We start from the raw sequence: 22209 nt of genomic DNA on the forward strand, positions 1-22209 counted from the left end.
CAGTCTGTGTATTTAAGTCCTCTGTTTCCACTCGTTCACTGTCGTGTCATTGATGCTATGTTGTCGTTCCCGTTAGTGCTCAGTTATTCAGCCAGCCACTAAGTCTTTCAGTCAGCTAGTCAGTTCTGCCGTTCCTGCTTTGTTCATTCACCCGGTCCAATAAATCCTCATCATTTCTGCACCGTGAGTCCTGCGTTTGGGTCATCTCTTCCACGCCTCCACATACAACCCCTGACAGCCGCCATTGTTGGAAACTGGAATTGGCTGGGCCGCGCTATGAATTCTGCGATATGGTTTTTCAATTTTGTTGTCCGGGTGGAAAATCGGGAGAAATTCGGGAGAATGGTGGTTCCGGGAGATTATTGGGAGGGGCACTGAAATTTGGGATTCTCCCGGAAAAATCGGGAGGTTTGGCATGTATGGTTTTTTGCAGTTGTGTAAGCATTTCACTCGTACTGTGTATGTGACAAATAAAATTTGAATTTGGTTGTGGCAACATCACTAACCTTGTCAAACACCTCAGAGTGAATCATATCACAGAATATGACGAGTGTATGTTGAGGCAAACTGTAGAGGAGGACAGGGACAGGTGCTGCTAGGGCGAGACAGACGTCTCTCACGGAGTCCTTTAGTGCTGCAGGCAGGCAAGGTGTTCAAATAGAGCACAACTTCAGTTTTTCTTTATTTCTATATGATGAACTCTGCATTATTAAGTCATAAGAACAAGTAATCTGATGTCCTGTAATCATTATGACGCTATAATTTGAGATACAATAAATAAAATACGTTTTTGTACAAAGTATCATATCGGATCAGTATCGTCGATACCACCCTGAATATTACTTGGTATCAGATCGGAAAGGAAATCAGTCGTATCGCACATCACTAGTTCTTAGCTTTGTTCTCATTCCGCATTTTAACAACTGTCACCTTCTAGCAGCATTTAACCAACATAATTTATTCACATTTTAAAGATACAACACACACACACACACCTTACGGTCTATTTTACTTGCTTCAAGTTGCTAGAAATATGCTTGACTTACATTCAAAAAGTTAGCTTTAAATTCTCTTGACAGTAATATGGAAATGCACCTTCTGCAGTCTTCTTTCTGCCTCGCCACATAATTGCTGAAACAGAAAGGCCTTGCTGGAGTGAATGCCACGGCAGCAAAACTGACCGGCTGGAGTCTATCCTCCGGGCTTTTTTACTGTTTCATTTAATCTATTTTTGCACGTTTTCGCTTCCTCCTAAAATTAGCTTTAAAAATATATATATTCTTTTATTCTGTCAACTGCAGAAAGACATTTGGTCTTCTTTGTCTCTTCTCACATATGCTGTCAGTGTCTGCCATTCTCACCTATAATTTCACCTTTCCTCTATCCTCTTGCCTCACATTGTTGTGCACTCTTTACCTCGGGGTTCACCTCTTTTATTCAATTATTTCCTGACTTTTTCATCGTCTCTTCCTTAGTAGTCCTTTCCTGCCATCTGTGGCCTCTCTCTCTCCTGACTCTTCCAGTGCACTATTCTCTCTTGCTCGCTGATAGTCACAAAAGAAAAGAGTTAAATTATAAATGGAATAAAAAGTTTATGGAAAAATCAATCAACAAAATGTAAAGAAAAACAATAGATTAGGGATGCACCGATACCACTTTTTTGGAAACGAGTACGAGTACTTGCATTTCAGTACTCGCCGATACCGATACCGAGTACTTAATAAAAACATGATTTAAATTTACAGGTAACAGCTTTAGTCCTATAATTTAACCAAAAAACCAAAAAACCAATTTAAACAGTGACAGTGCAACTCAAGTATTTTTTTCATTTTATTGGAAACTCTGCCGCTTTGGACAACACAAGGGGCATTACTAAACATCTTTGCCGTTTAGTGCACAATATTTGAATAAACTAACAACATCCACCGACATAGAACTGTGGCAGTCAGTGCAACTGAGGTAGGTATTAACATCAAGTCTAAGATGACTCACTTAATGGAGAGAAAAAGTGAGTGGCAGGGTTTTTTTTTAAGAAAAGTAGCTTTTCTGCATTATCAGCAGTCAGACTGTTTCTGTTTTCATCTATAATGTGTGACACTGAGCTAAAAAGCCTTTCACTTTCCACACTGCTACATGGGGCTGAGAGGTATTTACGGGCTATTTTAGCCAAAGTGCACAGCAAATCCAGCATGTCCAAATTAACACTGTCAGATTTGATTTCAACACTATTAAAGTGTCTTTATGGGTCCACACCAGAGAGTGTTAATTTAACTCTTTTTGGAGAGTTGGTACGTTAACTCTGATTTAGTGTTAAACACCAAATCTGTCTGGAATTGATAATTTAACACTTACTAATGCTAACTAGGTGTTAAGAGTTTATATATTAACTCTCAAAGAGTATTTTAGTTTAACTACGTAAGAGTTATCTTCTAATTAATTCTAAAAAGCGGGAATTTTCCTGTTCTGAACTTCTAGAAATTTCTTTTGGAAATAAACATTTACTAAAAAGACACAATGGTTTTTGAAAAAACATTTATTCTGAACTGTGCACCACAATTTCAAAACATTTTCTGAAAGATGTAACAGTGTACATGTTCTCACTTTAATTAGAATTTTGTTTTTTAAAAGGTCTGACATAGGTGAGCTGGTAAATGCAAATAACAGCATTCTCATCACTTATTTCAATAAATACAAAATACAATATGCATGTCCTTCATTCATCACTTTGTGGCACTGCAACGCACTTCTGCTCTCCCCCATATTCCATCTTCACAAGCATATCCTATGTGGAGATTGAATAAAAATTAGTTGATACTAATTAATGGCACAATTAATCTGGTAATCAATTGCAGCACAGTAAAAAAAAAAAAAGGAATCCTTTTTGAGACATTACTTGTGTAAGGTATTTTCCCAAAAGACAAGGACACAGGCAACAGGTAATACTGAACTAAATGTAAAACCTCAACCTTTTTCATTTTTACCTAAACCGTGTGCACAAAACTCTGGAGGGATCTAAATGCTAACGTAGAACCCAGTCAGGACGTCTGCTACTGCTGTTTGCTCGTTTTTTTATGGGAGATCGTTTTCAGGCTTCAAGTAGCACCATTATATCAACATTTCACATTCTAGACATTGTTTTAGGTGTATTTGACCAAAAAATTTGACTGAAAATTCACATGCAAGCTTTTTTTCAACGCTGTGGTATTTGCCCGCAAACAATACCTTTCAGCTAGCTAAAACAGAATATTATGCTATCACCGAGCAACATGGCTAATGCCTTTCACACAGCTTTGTCTCAACTCCAAAGAGCCACAGAAGTAAAAGCTAATAATAATAATTGAAACAATCTTTGAAAAAATGACTTACCAAGCATGGCAAACAACTCAAATATGTAGAGCAAAATGTTCTCAAACGGCTTCACTTCAGCTTCGATTGGAGCCGTGCTGGGGGCGGAGTCTGTGAATTTACTCTATTGGTGTCATAGCCCCTGTAGGAGTTCAGAGTTAAGAGGTCAAGAGTTAATGTTTCCATTGTAACACCTCCAGATTTGAAATAGAAACACTCATTTTTAACACTCGATTTTAACTACTATCATTTTACACCTCAGAGTTACATTAAAAGAATGTGACTCTACTTAGAGTAAAATTAACTCTAAGACTACTAACACCAAAACATTTAACACTTTTGAATTTGCTGTGTGGGGAACCTGATTTTGTTGACACCCCAGGACTTCAGAGGACTGTCTTCACGAGGGCTTGGGGCCTCTCCGAGGTATGTGTCGAGCTCAATGGCAGCACCTGCTGCCAGCGGCTGTGCTGCCTGGGGCTGCTCCTTAGCGATTTCGTCAAATACAGTGTCCAGACTGCTGCTAGTGCTGGCTTGGGCCTTGAGGAACAGTTTAGCAGGAAGTTCTGCAGCTTCTGCCCGACTCCCCTCTGTCTCAGCTCTGGAAATCATCTGCATCTCCTGCTTCAGGTGCAGCTTGGCCTCTGGAGCAGTGTTGTTGGAGAAGAAGCGATCTTTATACCTGCACAAAATTCATAAATGTATTAATATGTGGAAAAATAGGACTGATTTTAGTTTCCCCTAAACCACTGTGACAAATGCCAGCCATTTGACTTTCTGGTAATAATAAGGGAAATGTATTTCATATTATATATATTGCATACATTTGTATTTGTGTATTTTAGTTACAAATATATAATATTTCAGGTGTAAAATAATCTTACATTTAGTACTGTAGCTATACTCATTGAATACCTATAGCACACAGACTTTACCTTGGGTCAAGTATGGTGGAGATGAAGTACAGTGGGTTGGTCTCGACGTCACTGAAGCGCTTCTTGACAGCTGCCAGTAAGGTTGCTTTCATTGCCTTGACGCCATGGTCCTCGTCTGTTTCTCTGTTTAGACGTCTCACTAGCACAGTCACAGCTGGGATGACATCAGAGGCTAGTGCGTCGTAGCTGCTCACTTTTTTAGTTAGTTCCTCAAAGGGGGCGAGGATGGCAACAGTCGTCTCCATAAGAGCCCATTGGTGAGCGGTGAGATAGTCGGGGAGTTCGCGCTCGGACACATACACGCCCAGCACTCGCTTTTGCTCAATGAGGGACTGGAGCATGTAATACGTGCTGTTCCAGCGCGTCTGTACGTCCTGCTGCAGTCTCTTTATTGGCTGGTTGAGCTGTCCCTGGATGTCCTCGAGGCGGGAGTAGGCTAAGGCGGAATGTTTAAAATGCCCAACTATTTTCCGTCCCACTGCTATAGCATCAGCTATGCTCCTCTGTGCTAATAAGCATGGGTAAATAAGCGTGGGGAAACTCTTTGTACTCGTTGTCACGTTGGGATTTTAGTGCTTGATTAAATTACTTGTGTTAAATGTGCTACCTTTAGAGCCTCATCTGGACAATTTCGCTGAGCACAATTTGCAGTCCGCCTTTGTTTTCGCGTCTTCGTTCACTTTGAAATAGTTCCACACGGCTGACTTGTCTCGCCTCGCCTTCTCCCAGCTCTGAGCTGCAGCTGTGGCCTGGGGGCGGGCACTCGGGGCCTGTGATTAACCCCTTACATGCTGCTCAAACATAGACAGGTCTCAGACCGTGGTATCGTCCTCGGTATCGGGGGACTTTTAACGAGTACGAGTACTTTAGAAAATGTGGTATCGAGGCCGATACCCAATACCGGTATCGGTATCAGTGCATCCCTACAATAGATATAATGATGAAATGACATACAGAGATCTATAGTGAAGTTAGTATTCTTACGCTAGGCTATTTGTCCTGTCTCATTAAAGCACTTAAGGCAATAGTACTTGTGAGTGATAGTTAGCTGCAGTGACTAGCTGGGTTTCTGTTTAAGGGGATGAAGAAGTTAAGCTGGACAGATGGTATTATCTAACCTCTTTTCATTAATACTGTTTCGAAACTAGTAAAGATCTACAAGAGCTTTAGCCATGGTGTTGCAACTCACCACCAAATACTTCTGGCAAGAAGCGACACTCAGTGGCAATGAAAAGCAATGACAAGCGTTCATACTCCAGGCAAACTGCTGACAACCATGGTAAACTGCTAGTGACCAAAGCAAGCCCAAGGGAGTTTTTAGTGGAGGACCAGTGTCACACGAGTGACTGGCTGCAACCTCAATCAATCAAGTGGTCACAGAATACAGACTAGCAGCAACAGGTTGCTTACACTCTAGGCTTATGTGAATGGAGCTTTAGCAATTAGTTTCAGGACAGCGAGCAACTTCCAGCAACCATTTCCCAACCAGCTGGAGAATGCACATATTTGCTCTTGCAGTTGGTGACAGCTAGATAGTGCTACCACAGCCCGTACTTATAATAATTAATAACTAATGAGTATATGGTTGCTCTTCTGCTCAGAAAAAAGATCAGAAAAATGAAGATGCTATGAATCACTGTGTCCTTTTTAATAGATATCAAATGCATGATGACATACAGTGAACAGTTATTAATGCTGGCCTTTCTCAGTCTCCAGGTGGTCAGTCAGGTACCTGAGCTGGTAGAGAGCTCTATGTGTGTAATGGTACAGTATGGTGAAAACATTTCCCAGGATGACACGTGACTTCAGAAAGTTAGGTTAGTACTTGGAAAAATGACTAAAAACTGGGGGAAAGTTATTGAGGCTGTAGATGCTAGACCTAGTGTCTTTGTCAGTATTCTTAGCGATCATGATACAAGAAGCCTGGCTCTTCTCCTTGCTGTATTTTATTTGTATGCATTAAATCTCATGGTTACTCATTTCCTTTACAATACAATTATAAGTATTTATATTTAGTTTGTCTTGGGTTGCTTGGGTTTTGAATGTGCTGTGTGAAATCTCATGCCAACCTTATGCCAAACTACTTCAAGTTTGTCGCAGACAAATGATGCAATACAATCGTGACAGTTTTGCTAAAGTTGCGGTGCGCGCGCTCCCGCTATCTCAATCATTTATAGTGAGGCGGTCATAACACTCAGAGTTGTCTTGAGTCTTTCTTTTTCTAGTCGTGATGTTCTGTTGACGAACGCTCCTTATGTTTCTGGTCCTATTAAATTCCTTCCAGGTAAATGATCTACAAGCCCAATTCAAAAATAGCTGCAATGTTACGTGAAATTTAAATAAAAAACAGAGGATGATTTGCAAATCTCATAACTTTTTTTCTTACACTTCAGTAAACAGTTACGTGTATTATCCTTGTACACTTTCACTTGAACAGATGAAATCCGTTAAAGCTTGCAAAACATTCCAAAACTTTGATCAACATGTTTACGAAACACATGCAGAACAGCTCATCACACACACTCCTAAATTCAGAAGGGGATTCAGAGTATAAACACTTATTTCATGTCTGATTTGGGGATAAATCAATAAGTATACAATGCTCCGTTTTGAGCATTTTTATCCGGTCGTTTAGTGATGACGTGACGAATCCTACTTCCGGGCCTAAAGTAGTCTGTGTTTAATATGGCTTTTGTGTTGTTAACATGTTTAATGTTTTGTATTTTCTTCTATTTAATCTCAAAAAGCTCCTAAAACAGTCAGTGATCACTGTTGAACTCCCTCGGCTTTTATTACCGCTAATCATTTATTTAAGCTCAGTTTTTAAAACCTTAGGATGTAACTACAGCCCAGCCCATGCAGCAGTATATGAATGACTAACATCCTATTGTGGATGGATTATCTCAGTTGTTCTCCTGCTGAAGTTTGATCCTTTTACAGCATCCTGCCACGTGATTACATTTGTTCCTGACCACCGAGAATACTCACGTTAACTTTTATCGAGTGGAAAAAAAGTTAGCTTGTTTATATTATGCTAACATAGCTGTGTCGCTAGCGGTCACGTAGCACATCATTATATACCAGCTAGCTAAACTTCAGTAACCCTACAAACGTCACTGCTGTTTAGTTTTCTGTCTTCATTTATGTTGTAAGTGATAACAGAGCTGTACGTTTTAATTTGTTTCCAAAACCCCTCAGTCAGGACATGCTATATTGTATTTAGATAGAAGCTAGCGAGCTAACTTCCTGCTAACTTCTAACTTCGTTAAATGTCATAAATTCCGTTTTCATGGATGCCTGGATGTTAAACTCAATTGTTACACCTGGTAGAGCAGAACGCTGATCATTTTATTAAAGATGAAAGACTTTAGACAGCTTTTCAACTCTCAGTAATGCCATAGTGATCGTTTGATGTATGGACCTGCAGCGGAGTTTAGGCCCAGACACAGCTAGTGACGTCAGACTTAACGACCGGATTGAGGCATCTGTGGTCAGAGCTCCACCTTCAGACCACTGCAGGCATAACTAATCAGTCACGCACATCATTTCTTTTAAAAGGGTCAGCAAGTACATCATGAAATAATTCTTGACAGGTATTAATTTTGAATTTATTCGAATAAAGTTATGAACCCTTTTAGGTGTTTTAAATTTTATTGAGACTTTTCATTTTGTTTATAGATTTACATCTTTTGATCACTTCGAATATGTCCACTTGACTATTTTATTGCCTATTTAAGTTTTATTGATGATTAGTGTTATGATAAAATCAATCTATCACACAAGCTGCCAATTCCACAGGCACTGACACACCCCCATGCCACCAGGCTTTTGAACTGAGCGATGGTAACAAGGTGGATGGTCTCTCATCTCTTTAGTCCAGAGGACGCAGCATCCATGTTTTCCAAAGAAACAAATTACATTTGGATTCATGCGACCACAGAACAGCTTTGCACTTTGCTTCAGATTATTTTGAATGATTTTTGCCCCAGAGAAGATGATAGTGTTTCATGTACAGCTTCTAGTTTGCATGATAGGGCTTTATTTGTGGATTGTATGGTAAAACGTGTTCACAGAGAGTGATTTCTGGAGCTGTTTGTGAGTCCACGCAGTGATTTCCACAACACAATTATCTCCGTTTTTAACGCAGTGCTGCCTGAGGGCCCAAAGGTCACAGGCATCTAGTATTGATTTTCGGCTTTGCCTCTTCCGCACATGTAATGTACTGTATGATGATGAGTGTTTGCATTTTTACGTTCTTTACTGAGAAACGCTGCCTCTCTAAGATGCTGTTTTTAGACTCAGTATGTCACTGACCTGTTGCAAATTAACCTAATTAGTTACAAAATGTTCCTCAAGCTGTTTTTTTCTTCGTACCACTTGCTTTTCCACCCTTTTGTTGCTCTTGTGGCAGCTTTACTGAGACATGGCACTGCAATCATATTCAAAATGAGCAAATATTTTTCATGAAATAATCAAATGCCTTGGTTTAAACATATGATATTTTTACCTCATTATATTGTGAATAAAATGTGGTTTCATTTGCAGTGCATTGCTTCCTGCAAGATCACCAGTCTTTGCAATATCTTATAGTCTATGCTGACCTAACACAAGTGCCCGACTTTAGTCTTACAAAAGTAGTTCCAAAGTCTTCTGGTCTAGTTAGTATTTCTGTTTCGTTCACAGCTTCTATTGTATTGTAGACCTGAACACAGACAATAACAGGACAGAATACACCTATGTGCAAGTAATTCAATGTGGCAGGAGCACATCGATATAATACTGTTGGTGGCCGCGAACACAAAAAATAGAGCAACGCAGCAAAGTTCATAGGGAGCAGAGGAAGTGAACACAACTGCGGAGATGAATTTGACAGGACAGTCCAGGGGACAGAGGCCACAAGTTACACCCACTAAAGCAAGCTGCACGTAGGCTGGACAGCAGGGGCAAGCTGGGTGTGGAGCAGCAGTGGAAAACGATTTCAGTAGGAGTTGGACAAGTGGCTCACTGGAGAGCAGAGCACAGTGGTGTACTTGCAGTGGACTATTGCTCTTAAAAATGATCTCTTTTTTTAAACTCTTATCTTAACTACTTGTTATAATTTAACACTGACTTTGCTTTATTCTGCTACTTTAGTCAACTTAGACTCAGTAATCAAATTTAAAGCATACAGTTAGGGATCATGCAACTCTGAAGCCTCCTTTATGCTACAATTGGCCTAGCATGCTGTTGGTTTCAAATAAGGCACTGAGCGTTTCTTCTTCACTCACCTCTTTTCTCTCTCTCTGTGTTTATACACTACTCTGCATTTCATCTTTAATCTCAGGTTTCACAGCGTGTCTTTGTCCCCTCTCATTTGATGCCTCTCCCTGAGCCTGGTTCTGCCGGGGGTTTCTTCCTGTTAAAAGGGAGTTTTTCCTTCCTGCTGTCACCAAGCACTTGCTCATAGGGGGTCATCTAATTGTTGGACTTTTCTTTGTGTTATTGTAGGGTCTTTACTTTCAGTATAAAGCACCTTGAGGTGACTGTTGTTGTGATTTAGCGCTATATAAATAAAATAAAATTGAAACTTTTTTTCACCTTGAGCCTGTCTCTGCTTTGATAATTCCTAGTCCTACAAGTCTTAGGGCTTCTCTGCAAAAAGCTTGCCTCAAAGCTCAAGGCTTTATTAAAGGGTCTTTATTTCATTGATGCATCCATCTTGATTACTGTTGCAGTTTTTGCAAAACCATCTCTGTGGTATTGTGAATTAAAGTATGCATTTTCAGATGTTTGAAAATAGCTAATCTAACACCCTGAAAAATAAAATGATGAATGGCAATTTGGGAAAATGTGGAAGGTACGAGATCTAAACCTGCTTGAAGCTGCAATCAAGTTACAACAGACACTGACGAGGATAAAAACAGTCTGTTATTTGTCAAATCACTTCAGAGTCTCCAGGCAAATTTCATGCCAATTTGTATAAAGATATCATGTTTCATTTCATTCAGAAGCTCATCTCAGTCTTTTCTCTGACTCAACATCCTGACTTCTTGCTCCAACCCTGCATACATGAATAGCATGCAAAGTATTGGTCTTTTTTTATTTTACTGGATACAACTGGTTAAAACTGACTTATGCATAAAGCGCCTGTAATATTCTAATATGCACGATCTTTCAGACTGTATTTCCGTTTTTGGGAGTTTAATGGTTGTATGGAGGGACAAAATGTTTGGGGCCTTGTCTTTACCTGGCAGGACTGACCTAATAAAAGACGGTATTAAGCTGAACTGAGTGGAGTATACTGTAGTATTCAGCAGTTCTGGAGTTTGCTGCATGTTGATTTTGGAGCTTGGACTAGAAATTTATAGCCTATCTCGACCACTGCTCCATTAGGTTTGGCCACATTTTCCACTTGCTGCAAGTGCATAATACAAAGTCTCTGGCTCTTTCAATTACTTTTTATAATTAACTTTGTTTGTTTTATAGTGCAACTGCATTTATATATGCAACCACATCCAAATTCAAAAATATGCAGTGCATACTTGTGTGTCATGATGAACTATGATCAGTTTATTCTGCTATTTTAATTACAAATATGCATTTTGCTAGTAAAATCTACACTACCGAATTTACTAGAATATGTTTTCGTTGGCATTATATTTAAACAGTAAAATAATCCAGATTTTACATTAATGATATGCTTTTATGATGAAACACAGCTCATATACTCATTTAGTGTTACACAATAGGAATTGTATTTACCTTCTACCCTTCACAAAATCCAATTATTCACTTTTTCTTTCCACTATCAATCATTTTGAAAGTGCAGCTGTCACTTTTTTCTAAGCAGTGGATATCTTATTCGGAACGAAACCCGTCAATGCCTTTCACCACGGACAGGCCTATCATTCCTTTTCTTCCTCCATTGTTTATTTTCTTTTCCTCCTTTTCCTCTCCATCCAGTCAAGACCCCAGGGCCGGTCCATTGGCCTGTCAGCCAGCTAACCTGGATCTGACATGTCCATCAGGGCTGAGTCAGCCTGCGAAACACTCAGTCAGTCAATTTTCCTTCAGACTCAACTCGGTGAAGGTAAACATTAGCGGGAGGGGGAAGTTGTATGGAAAATATTTCCCTTTTTGCCACCGCTCACAAATGAGCACATTAATATTCCACACAGCAAGGCACTTTCCAGTGCTCGCTAATTGCTTGACATTGCGCAGCTTCCAACCAGTGCAGAAAATCAGTGACATCATAGCCACATAATTGCACGTTACCAAGAGAGGCGCGAGACTCCTGCGCCTTTTTGCATGCTTGTGTGTAAGAGAATGTCAGTATACTCTAGCGTACGTTTGTCTCCAAATACTTGTAAGGCAGCATATGTTCATTTTGTGTGCAAAACAGTGGAGATCATAGGATTTATCCCCCAAGCAGTCTGAGTGATGCATGCAGTCTGCATGCGTGGCTCTCTGGCGAATACGAGTGTGCTGCTGAATGGCTGTAAAGGTACCAGAGAATAGAGTACATGCTCACGCTCTTGGTCTCGTGGGCTTCTTAATATCTGCAGGCGAACACTGCACCATCTGCACTGCTCAGAACACGGTGGAGGAGGAGGTGGAGGAGAAGAGAAGAGAGATCACTCTCCTAGTCAGATCGTAGCATTAGCTCCAGTGCTGAGCAGTGACCTGCCACTCTGTTTCCAATTCCACATTCATATGCAGAAGTCCTCCTTGGGGAACCTCACCTCTCTTCCCTCTCCTTTGTCTCTCCCTTTATTCCCATCTTCTCTCTTCTTGGCTTCCCTCCTTCACTCCCTCCATCTCATCCCATCCTGCTCTCAATTCGCCTTTTCAATTTCAAAACTCTTTGAAGCCAGCACCAGCCACAGGATCCCCCTCCCCCAAGACTGAACTCTGGGACTCCTTACCTTTCTTTCTCCTCTATATATTTCTCCTTACTGTGTCATCAATCCTCCAGCACTCCCTCCCAACCTGGCCCTGCCTATCTCGCTCAGTTTCTTTTTCTACTGGCTGTATTGTTCTTGCTTGAAGAACTGGTTTCTGGACAGGGCTGAAGTAAATCTTTTGTGACCATTCCCTGCTGGGCCTCTCCCTCTCTCCATGTTTGACTCTTTTAGTTAAGCCTCTCTGGGCCCGACATAGGCACCAAACTGTAACGTGATACAGATGGAATAAAGCATAAACAGAAAAGCACTCCCAAAAACAGAAGGGACCTCCGACCCTGTCCTCCCCCATCTGTGTGTTCTTATCTAGCTGCACCCCCTCGTCATCCTTTCTTCTTGAACAACCAAGTTTTTGTTTCAGCTGCTTGATTTCTTCAAGGTTGGGTCAGTGACTTTCTTTCTGTTGTACACTGGGTTTCATAAGCTTCCTTGATTGCTCATGCTGTGATACTTGGCACAGCTATATGTCAGATAACTGATATAACACAGACAGTTGGTGTTTTCCAACAGTGCATGAGATTTTTTTTTTTTTTAAAAATCAGACTAAAAAAAGTGGACTCGAATTGTGATATCAGTTTTCATAGCATGCTAGATGTGAACCTAACCCTAATCCAACACCAGGTGGGAGAAAATACCTCAGATTTCAATCCACAGTAAAACAGATAGAAGAAGATGAAGTAACTAGATAGTTATTGCTGATATAAGCTCATGAGTTGACATTAATTTGCAGCCTGTCTGAGTTCTTTCACTAACTTTGTATGATTTGTGGTTTATTGTTTAATGCAGATGTCGGTCTTTGCTGATCTTTGTCTTGATTTACATGACTTACCCTTGATTTAGCCTTTTTATTGTCCATGAAGTGTAACAGTTTTATTGCACAGGAGGTAGCGAGAGCGTGCAATTCCTCAGACAAAAGTGAGGTATGACACACAATGAAGGAAGCTGTACATGAATTTGACTCTTTTTTCCTCCCTCGTATGCAGTGTTAGGGAGTAACGGAATACATGTACCGCCGTTACGTATTTAAAATACAAAATATGAGTAACTGTATTCCGTTACAGTTACCGTTTAAAAAGGTGGTATTTAGAATACAGTTACTTTGTTGAAATAAATGGATTACACGGCGGTACTTCCCTGTTTCATATTGTGGCGGGTCAGGACTGTTTGGGTTTTGTTTGACAGCTACGTTCTGTTGTTCCAGGCGGCAGCGTTACGGTTGCCATGGTTACAGGGTGACGCTCTCTCTCTCTTCTCTGCGTGTTTCCTGGGTGAGAGAGCGCCTTTTTGTTGTTGTTGTGCTAAGCTAATAGGCAGAATGCTACAGGTATAGCTCTAAAGAATGTAGCATCATAGGCAGTGTAGTCCGTGCTGCAGGGAGAATGGACTGCCATACCCGTTATGTGTCTGTGAGCGAGGGAGGGAGAAAAAGGAAAAGTACGAGCTGTCATCGAGCAGAAACGGGAGCTGGAAGCATGTAAATATAATAATAACCACTGCAGCCAAGAAGAGAGCCTGACGAGCCCAGTTGTAAGTAAGCTATTAAGACTCGACTGTACACCGTGTTTGTGTTTTCCTCCAAAAACAATAAGTTCCGTTGGAGCAGCCTTTCAACGCCTCTCTCTGTCTCTCGCAAGCAGAGTTGACCCAGACAACAAAGTAAAGCTATTTTTCAGCTACAAGCCCGACACAGAACCCACCGTATTAGCCAGAGGTCCCTTTACTACGGTTCGGAGCCGCGGACCTTCAGTAACAGTAATAAATCACAGCAATAGTACATTCATGTAGTTGTAAACAGCATGATAATATATTAAGTAATCCAAAGTATTCAGAATACGTTACTCTCATTGAGTAACGTAACGGAATACGTTACAGAATACATTTTGGGGCATGTATTCTGTAATCTGTAACGGAATACATTTTTTAAAAGTAACCTTCCCAACACTGCTCGTATGGTACAGTTCCAAAAAATAGTAATGTCAAAGTATCTTACTGTATATTTTACAGTTTTGTACTGTCTTTCTAGAATATCATGAAATTTACATAAGTAGACTGTGATTTTACATGTCAAAGGTAAAATAACATAACATCACTGTAAATATAGTAAAACACAATTTACTTGTTTTTAAATATATTTTTTGTACATATGCATATTTAGATGGTAAAAATACATTCAGAAATGTATCATAATAATATTTGTAAAATATAAAAATTATAAAAATATTTGTCTGTTATGTGAGAGAATGATCTGTTAAATCCAAATGTAATACTATGGAAAAATATATAAAATGATCAAAATTAATGAGAATAATCAATAATTAGAGGAGTATTTGAATTATAATTGTGCTGAAAATTTCATGTCATCTAGGTCTGATTCAATAATTCAGAGGTAACAAGTGAAAATATAATTAATAGGAATAAAAACTAAAAAAAAACATATAAAACATTGCACGGCCACGCTGTGCTAATTATATATTTTAAAAAATAAATGTAGAGGTAGGAATTGCAATTAATATAAATCTCAAAGTATTCACAACATTCCTGAACAGAAATGAGGGTGAGGGTGTGGCCATGAAAACAATGTGACATGCCATCGGATGTTGGGACACATAATAACATGACGCTAAGCATCGGCCAATGAATGTGAACTAACAACCACAAGGTCGCAGATATGGCTGCACTGTAGGAAAACATCCTAATATAAAAGTATTTTATAGTTTTGTTCTGTTCATCTAGAATATCGTCAAAGTTACGTAAATAGACTGATTTCACATTTCAAATGTAAATTAATGTTAAATCACTGTAATGCAATGAAACATAATTTTCATGATTATTAAATGTATCTGTCTGTACATATGCATATTTAGATTGTTAAAATACACAATTCACAAATGTATCATGATTTCACAAATATCTGTCTGTTATTTGAAAGATTGAACTGTTGAATTCAAATGTAACGCTATGGAAAAGTATATAACATGATTCCTATAAGCTTCTGTTACGTCACATAAGTATTATTATCATTGCTGTTTAGGGCGCTCGTGGCTCAAGAGTTGGTAGTTTACCTTGTGATCAGAAAGTTGCCGGTTCGAGCCCCGGCTCGGACACTCTCGGTATTGTGTCCGTGGTCAAGACTCTTCACCTACTGGTGAGGGTCCGATGGTGCGATATGGCAGCCTTGCCTCTGTCAGTCTGTCCCAGGGCATGCAATCCATTATTATTTAAACCAACTGTTAACTGTATATTTCTGTACATTCACGTATTATGATTCATATTGCCACATTCATTGACCTTGTTTATAGGTAATTTCATTGTTTGATCACGTTAAAATGTTCCTAATTTAATGTCTAAAAGCACTTGGAAAAGGCAGAATCCCATGTGAAATTAGCGCAACAAACTCTATTTTCATTACTGAAAATAACTGTATTTTCATGAGAAAGTTATTTTCTGTTATTTATATTTTGGTGCCCCAGCTGCCGGAATATTACCGTTTTTTTAAGATGTTTTTGTAACAGTGTACGAACACCAGGAGTATGCCTATAGCATAAGCAGCACACTTATTACTCCTATTTCTCAGTAATATAAAGTATTCACAGCAAGAAATAGTAGGTAAACACAGGTGTGCTAATAACATAACATACACTGCACCAAAAAATACACTTTTTAATCAAATACGGCATCAAGTCAGTTAAACCTGTGGGATATTGATTAGATAAGTAGCAGAGGGGGTTGTTAATCAGTTTCAGGTGCTTTGGTGTTAATGAAATTTACAACAGGTCCACTAGAGGGGCGACTCCCAAAACAGTTTTTTACAGATAGAGACCACTGACATTTTCCACTTTTCATCCATTCTGATGGTTTTTTCACTAGTTTTGTATTTAGCTAGGGTTAGTGTAACTACTGGCAACATGAGGTGATACCTGGACCCTACAGAGGCTGTACAACTCCTCCATGCCAGATCAATACACATCATTGTCAGAAGGTTTGCTGTGTCTTCCAACACAGTCTCAAGAGCATGGAGGAGAATCTAGGAGACAGACAGTTACTCTGGAGAACTGGAGAGCGTCGTAAAAGGTCCTTAACCCATCATCGGTGCAGGTATCTGGTCCTCTGTGCAAGGAGGAACAGGATGAGCACTGTCAGGTCTACAAAATAACCTCCAGCAGGACACTGGTGTGAATGTCTCTGACCAAATGATCAGATACAGACTTTATGAGGGTGGTCTGAGAGCTCAGTGCCCAGTTTTCACAGATTTTCCACAGGTTCACCCTGACCACATGTGATAGACATGCAAGGTGTGGAGCACACAGACTTCTACAGGTAGGCAACGGCACCCTGGCTGCAATTAGGTATTGGGATAAACTCATTCTCAGATCCTACACTGGTGTAGTGGGTCCTGGCTTCTTCCTGGCTTAGTGTGGTAGGGCTATGTAGGGAGGATGAAGGACTTGATACCACTAATTGGTCCCCACACTTGTCAGACCTCAAACCAGCAGAGCACCTCTGGGATGCTGTGATTCAGTCCATCCGACATCAGCAGGTTCCACCTCAGACTTCAGGAGCTCAGTGATTCTCTGGTCCAGCTCTAAGAGGAGATCCACCACCTGACACTGAGCGATATATACAGGCAGGTGGACCTTAAAAACTACTGAGTATCATTTTGAGTTGCTGCAGTTAAATTTCAGCAAAATGGACTAGCCTGCTGCATGATTTCCCGACATTTTTCTTGGTGTGTCGTTGAATTTAGTTCTCTGCAGGTTCATCATTTTCATTCCCATCAAACGATGTAGCATCCTTTCACTCCTAACACATTACCCAGTCCACATCTGGATAGATACCCACCATGATTTTTGAGATGTGATACGTTTTCAAGGTGTTGCTGTATTTTGTTTTTTTGAGCTGTATATACAACAATCACAAGTGAAGTAAACAAAACATTTCAAAGCTCACGTAAGACGAAGACAAGCAGCAGAACAAGCTGTGCACATAGAAGGAAAATGTTCTAACTCATGGTGGCATTTTACAGAAGGGGAGCTGCGGTCTGAGATAACACTCGCCATAGCAATTCTTATCTCAGTAACTGTCATAAATTTGAACTAAAAAGATACAGTGTTATCTCTGCTGCCTCTCAGACCTATTTTAGAATGTGGAATGACTGATTAATGAAGCTATTGGAATAATATAGTATAGTTTCTGCAAGTAATAAAACCCCCATCGCTTGACTGGCCGCTAATCCAAAACGCCTTTCCACTTTAGAGTGGGCAGCCACCTTTGGTCACCTTCAGCAAATGTAATGTCAGACAACTAACTCTGTGATGCAGCACTTTGGCACAGCATGCTTTGACCTAAACCATAATTATAGTCCTAGCATGCTTGATCCAAATAGTGGATGTCCCGCCCCAAAAATGAGAGAATATGTGAATCTGACCCTGATTTAATGTTATTAAGCTGAGAGAACATCGGACACGGTGTTAGATATTTTTTGGTTCCCGTGTGATTTTACTAAGTGGAAGTACTCATCTTCAATACTGTCTTTGATAAGTATAGATCCCACTTGCAGAGAACACACACAACAACAGATGCAGATGTTCTGCAGGATGTTTTAGTCTGTTTCTGCTAGAAAAAACTGCTGCACTGTTCAGGTGTGAATTAAATTACCAACAAAGCACGGTAGTGGTAATAATTTTACAGATAAGAATTACTCAAATTAAAATTGTGACCCAGTGGTGGCACTAAATAAAAAATGAATGTTATTAAATAAATAGAACAAAAGTGGGTCTTTGGTTTGGCAGCATTGGTATTCCCTCTCTCTTCTTTTTTTGTGGATGTTGCTGTCCTGTTTACGTCCTCAAGTCATGACATCCATACTTGTCGAGTATGAAGCAGCGAGAACGACACCTCAAAGTCTTTGGTTGTCATTGTCAGCCAGAAAAAGGTGGAGTACCCCCTCCTGTTCCTCAAATAGTTGCTGCCCCAAGTGGAGGAGTTGTAATATCTTGGGATCTTGTTCATGAGTTACGGGGCAGTGGACCCGTAGACTGGAGGATGGATTGATGAAGTGATACAGGATGCTGCACCAGTCTATTGTGGTGAAAGCAAAGCTCTCAGTCTCTGTTCCCACTCTCACCTTTGGCCATGAGCTCCAGAGAGCAACAGAAAGATATAAATGGCCAAAATTAGCTTAATCTGTAGCATCCCTGGGCTCAGCCTTGGAGAGAGGGGTTTGGTAGGGGTTCGGTGTACAGTCACTATTACTCCACATTGAATAGAGGCTGACTAGCATGCCTCCTCGGTGCCTCTTAGGTCAGGCTTTTGTCCAGCCTAATCTTAAGAAGGAGGCTGAGGAGTTGAGGATCTGGATTTCTCTGCTTAGTCCTCCACCCTGTGAACCAGACCCGTTGGTTATGTTCTCTGAATGTGTGGCAGGGAATGGTTGTTTGTTATGCCCTGTGCATTTCCAGCTCAAGCTGATGCTTCACAAACGTTTGTTAAACTAATCAGCTGCTGCCTTTAATGACACTATAAAGATAATGCCTTTACAGAGTGCACACTGATCTTCCATCAATTCAAACACAGTAAATTCAGCAGGACTTTACAAGGTTTAGCTGATTATAAGCCAATTTTAAAGGCCTGTCAGTTGGCTTCTACTAAACTAAAAACTACAAAAAAAGAAAAAGTGATAACTGATCTCTCATTCTGGCAGATTAAATTATTGCATGTTTGTAGTATGGCTGGGTATCAATAAGATTTTAACTGCACAACCACTCGTATTGATATCATTTAATGATCTGACACTTTATCTCTACTCCTGCCAGTTGTACTCTGTTTTTGCACATTTACATAAGTGAATATTGACTAGCAAACAGGAGCAACACTGTTCTGAAAACCCTAATCAATAAGCTTTATGAATCCACTCAGAGCTAAACAATCAGCTAGCTAATGATAACTAATAGCCACTAACTCATGTTTGCTCTAAATATAAAATGTAATTCGCTCTAAGAAGCAGGACGAGGACTGCAGAACTCTGGATGTCTCCGCCTGTGTATGATGCACTTTCACTAAAGGTTTATCCAGAGTGCGTGTGCTTCTGCCCTTGCATGCAAAAGTATTGTCAGCATTGACTGTAGGTAATCAAGAAATGCATGAGAATCTAATAATGACTGCAGAACCAATGTTGTTAAAACTTATTGATAATAATTTAGGCTTTGTGCTCATTTCATACCAGGACTGGGTACCAATCTGGGGGTCAGTCTGTCACGGCTGAGAGTCAAAGTCAGACTAACTGGCTCTGCAGTCTTTATCCTGAGTAGATTCAAACCAGAATAAAGGCTTAATTTAATTATATTATATTTTTAAAATTATTTTACCACATTTTTTAAAGAGAGGGGGAGAGAAGCAGAATGTGAGCGTGAGCACGAAACTCAAAGGTCACATGTGTGGGAGAGTAAGTCATAGCAAGTGAGTGTAGGAGAGAGGTAAAGTTGAAATGTTATTTAGAAATCAATAAATTCAATTCTGCCTAATACTGTGGTGTAACAGAGGTTTTTTCAGTCTACACTGCTAACTTTTTTTCCTGTGACAGATCCAGTTTGAAAGGCTGTGTTTTAAGTACTTGTGCAGGGATTGTGATATTAAAGTATTTGGAGCCCAAAAGTAGCAACTGCTGAACATCGGCTTAAGTGTATCCAGTTCTTATATTACCTTAAACTGTTAGCAGCTACTATCAGTTGCCATTAGTGAAGAATGCAGTTAATGTGAATGGCAACTGTTTATAAGTTCGACATATCAGTTTACTAAAATATTGGCAACAACATTTTATTATCATCACATCTAAAAGCACTCACTGTTTTTGTCACTATCACACCACATGCATCTCATTTGTTTTTTTTAAAGTTTTTAACTGTTTTAAACTTCCAAAAGTTAAACAGTGTATAACACTTATCACTTAAACAAGGGATATTTGTGTCACGGTCTGGCTGGCAGACCGTGGGGAGGTGGGGAAACAGGACCCAAACGCCGGACTCTTCAGTGCAACACTGTTTATTTACAGAGTGGTGAAGTAAGCAACAATAAATTCCCCAGTTTCCCAGTCTCCCGTGTTGTGTCTTCTTCCCAGAAAAGTCCCAGTGTAGTGCTCTCTGCTCCAGTGTCCCTGCACTCCCCGTGCTCACTGCTCCTTCTCGTCCCACATTCCTCCTGCAGGAACACAATAGAGGCAGCCGTTACACACTTTATCCCAGCAGGCATACACTCACACTTTCTGACTATGCTAGAAGACTGACGTGACGTCAAACGCAATAATCCAGCGTCGGTGGAAGCTCCATCGCTCTTCTAAATAGCTCCCCCGACGAGCCCAGATGAGGAGCAGGTATGTGGCAAGGGCTTTATCCCAATTCAGGGTCTGCAGCCTTAAAGGCCGCATTTTAAGGCCGATTACGTCACAGCGACGCGACGAAGGCTGTCCCAATTCAAAGGCTGCTCGAAATGCGGCCCTCAAATGCGTCCTTCATTTCCCTGAATTTTAAGGACGTGGCGGTGTAGACTTCGTGGCCCAACATATCCCAGAATGCATAGCGCGGCGGTGGGTGTGGATAATTTTGCCGAAAAAAACGGCGGATGAGGGGCGCCAGAAGAGTAAACTTTAAGTAAGTACTGAATATTATGTCACTTATTTATGTGCAAATGTTTAATAACGAAGAACATTAAAACATTCCTGTTGGCCACATGTCGGCAAAGTTATGTGACATTAGTGACGTTTGTACTAACTTGGTTTTAAAGCCTTTACTTTAAAATATACGCCGTTCAATAGCTGAGCTTAATCAGAGAATGATCAAAGCTCATGTAGAAACAAACAAACAAATGAACAAAAGATTTTCTCCTTCATTTCTGTCAAACAAAGCTGTATGAAACGTTTCCAGCTGTTAGTATCATGGTTGCTAGGCAACCTGGGCAGCGCAACGGAGGCTAGACCGTCCCATTTCACACAGCTCGCACTTCCGGCCTTAGCGGTCTTTAAGTACGCGGCCCTTGAGGATCGTTGAGGCTGCGTACTTTAAGGCTGCAGACCCTGAATTGGGATACATCCAAGGACTTTAGGTGTGGCCAGGCCACGCCCCTCAGGCCTGAAGGTGCCTGTAACATGGCCACAGAAAACAGCAACACACACACACATACCTGCCTGCATACATAAAAGCAGTATCACTCCCCTTGTTCTTGTTTTTGTTGTTCTGTCAAGCAGTAAATCTGCACTTGTACCTTGTAAATCAGCTCGTCTGCTATGAATCCTTTCTTGCGTGTTATGCATTTCCTGCTCCGTGTCCCGCGTCGCATGCTGCGAATCTCCTTTTTAGCATGCACCCTGATTTGTTGGCCTTTTTTCCCCCATGTAACCTTTGAAATGTGCTTCCTCTATCTGTATGTTCACCTCAGTCCAGCTTCCCTACTGTGTGTGTCCCATGTGTTGGTGCTCCGCTGCACATACTGGCTGAGTCCACTCTACTCTCCAGCCAGTCAGTTGGATCAGGGCAGCAGTGCACCCCTCCCTTGTGTTTGGGTAATTGTGTTTTTGTAAAAGCTGTCCAGCTGCATTACAGTATTCAGGACCCGGTGTCCACCCAGCTCTCATCACTGTGGTGACTGGGGATTTGGCTGCAAACACTGCTTCCATCTGCATATGATGATTTTAGCCAGATCTGAAACAACACCAGGTGTAACAACTCTGTCACTTTATTGAGACTTTAAATCTTGGTGGAAGTAAAACAGAAGCTGAGAGGATGAAAGTAAAGGCGGAGGTCACTGGAATGATTCGATTATAATAGGGTGGGTGTTATGTCTTCCTGTGCTGCTGCACAGATATGACAGAATGGGAAACACAAAGAGGTGGCAGACAGATAGATTGAGCACAAGAGCAGGCTGATATGCAAGCAGGCAGACAAACAAAAAGTGGGCAAGGAAACAAATACGCTGCAGAAAAGAAAAACACACTGAAGACA

At 40.5% G+C, this 22209-nt stretch overlaps 1 protein-coding gene across 1 annotated transcript; it reads right to left on the reverse strand.

Annotated features, from left to right (window-relative positions):
- Positions 1–1956: 1956 nt before the first annotated feature.
- On the reverse strand, positions 1957–4621 carry LOC118454216 (zinc finger BED domain-containing protein 4-like). Its single transcript, XM_087848664.1, has 3 exons — positions 4281–4621; positions 3701–4027; positions 1957–2174 (listed from the first exon to the last, which is right to left on the reverse strand). Exons 1-3 carry the CDS (start codon positions 4619–4621, stop codon positions 1979–1981), a joined length of 864 nt encoding a protein of 287 aa, XP_087704790.1. The 3' UTR covers positions 1957–1978.
- Between the last annotated feature and the right edge of the window lie 17588 nt (positions 4622–22209).

The sequence above is a fragment of the Neolamprologus brichardi genome, chromosome 12 (assembly GCF_056152115.1).
Source record: "Neolamprologus brichardi isolate AB-2024 chromosome 12, ASM5615211v1, whole genome shotgun sequence".
NCBI lineage: Eukaryota > Metazoa > Chordata > Actinopteri > Cichliformes > Cichlidae > Neolamprologus > Neolamprologus brichardi.

What these genes read in the sequence shown, in the direction of transcription:
- LOC118454216 (XM_087848664.1), bottom strand. Translation starts at nt 4,621, where the DNA reads ATGCTCCAGTCCCTCATTGAGCAAAAGCGAGTGCTGGGCGTGTATGTG. An exon ending in TCCACCATACTTGACCCAAG is followed by an intron (nt 4,028 to 4,280) that starts GTAAAGTCTGTG and finishes AATTTTGTGCAG; the next exon opens with GTATAAAGATCGCTTCTTCT. An exon ending in GTCAACAAAATCAGGTTCCC is followed by an intron (nt 2,175 to 3,700) that starts CACACAGCAAAT and finishes GGATTTGCTGTG; the next exon opens with CACTTTGGCTAAAATAGCCC.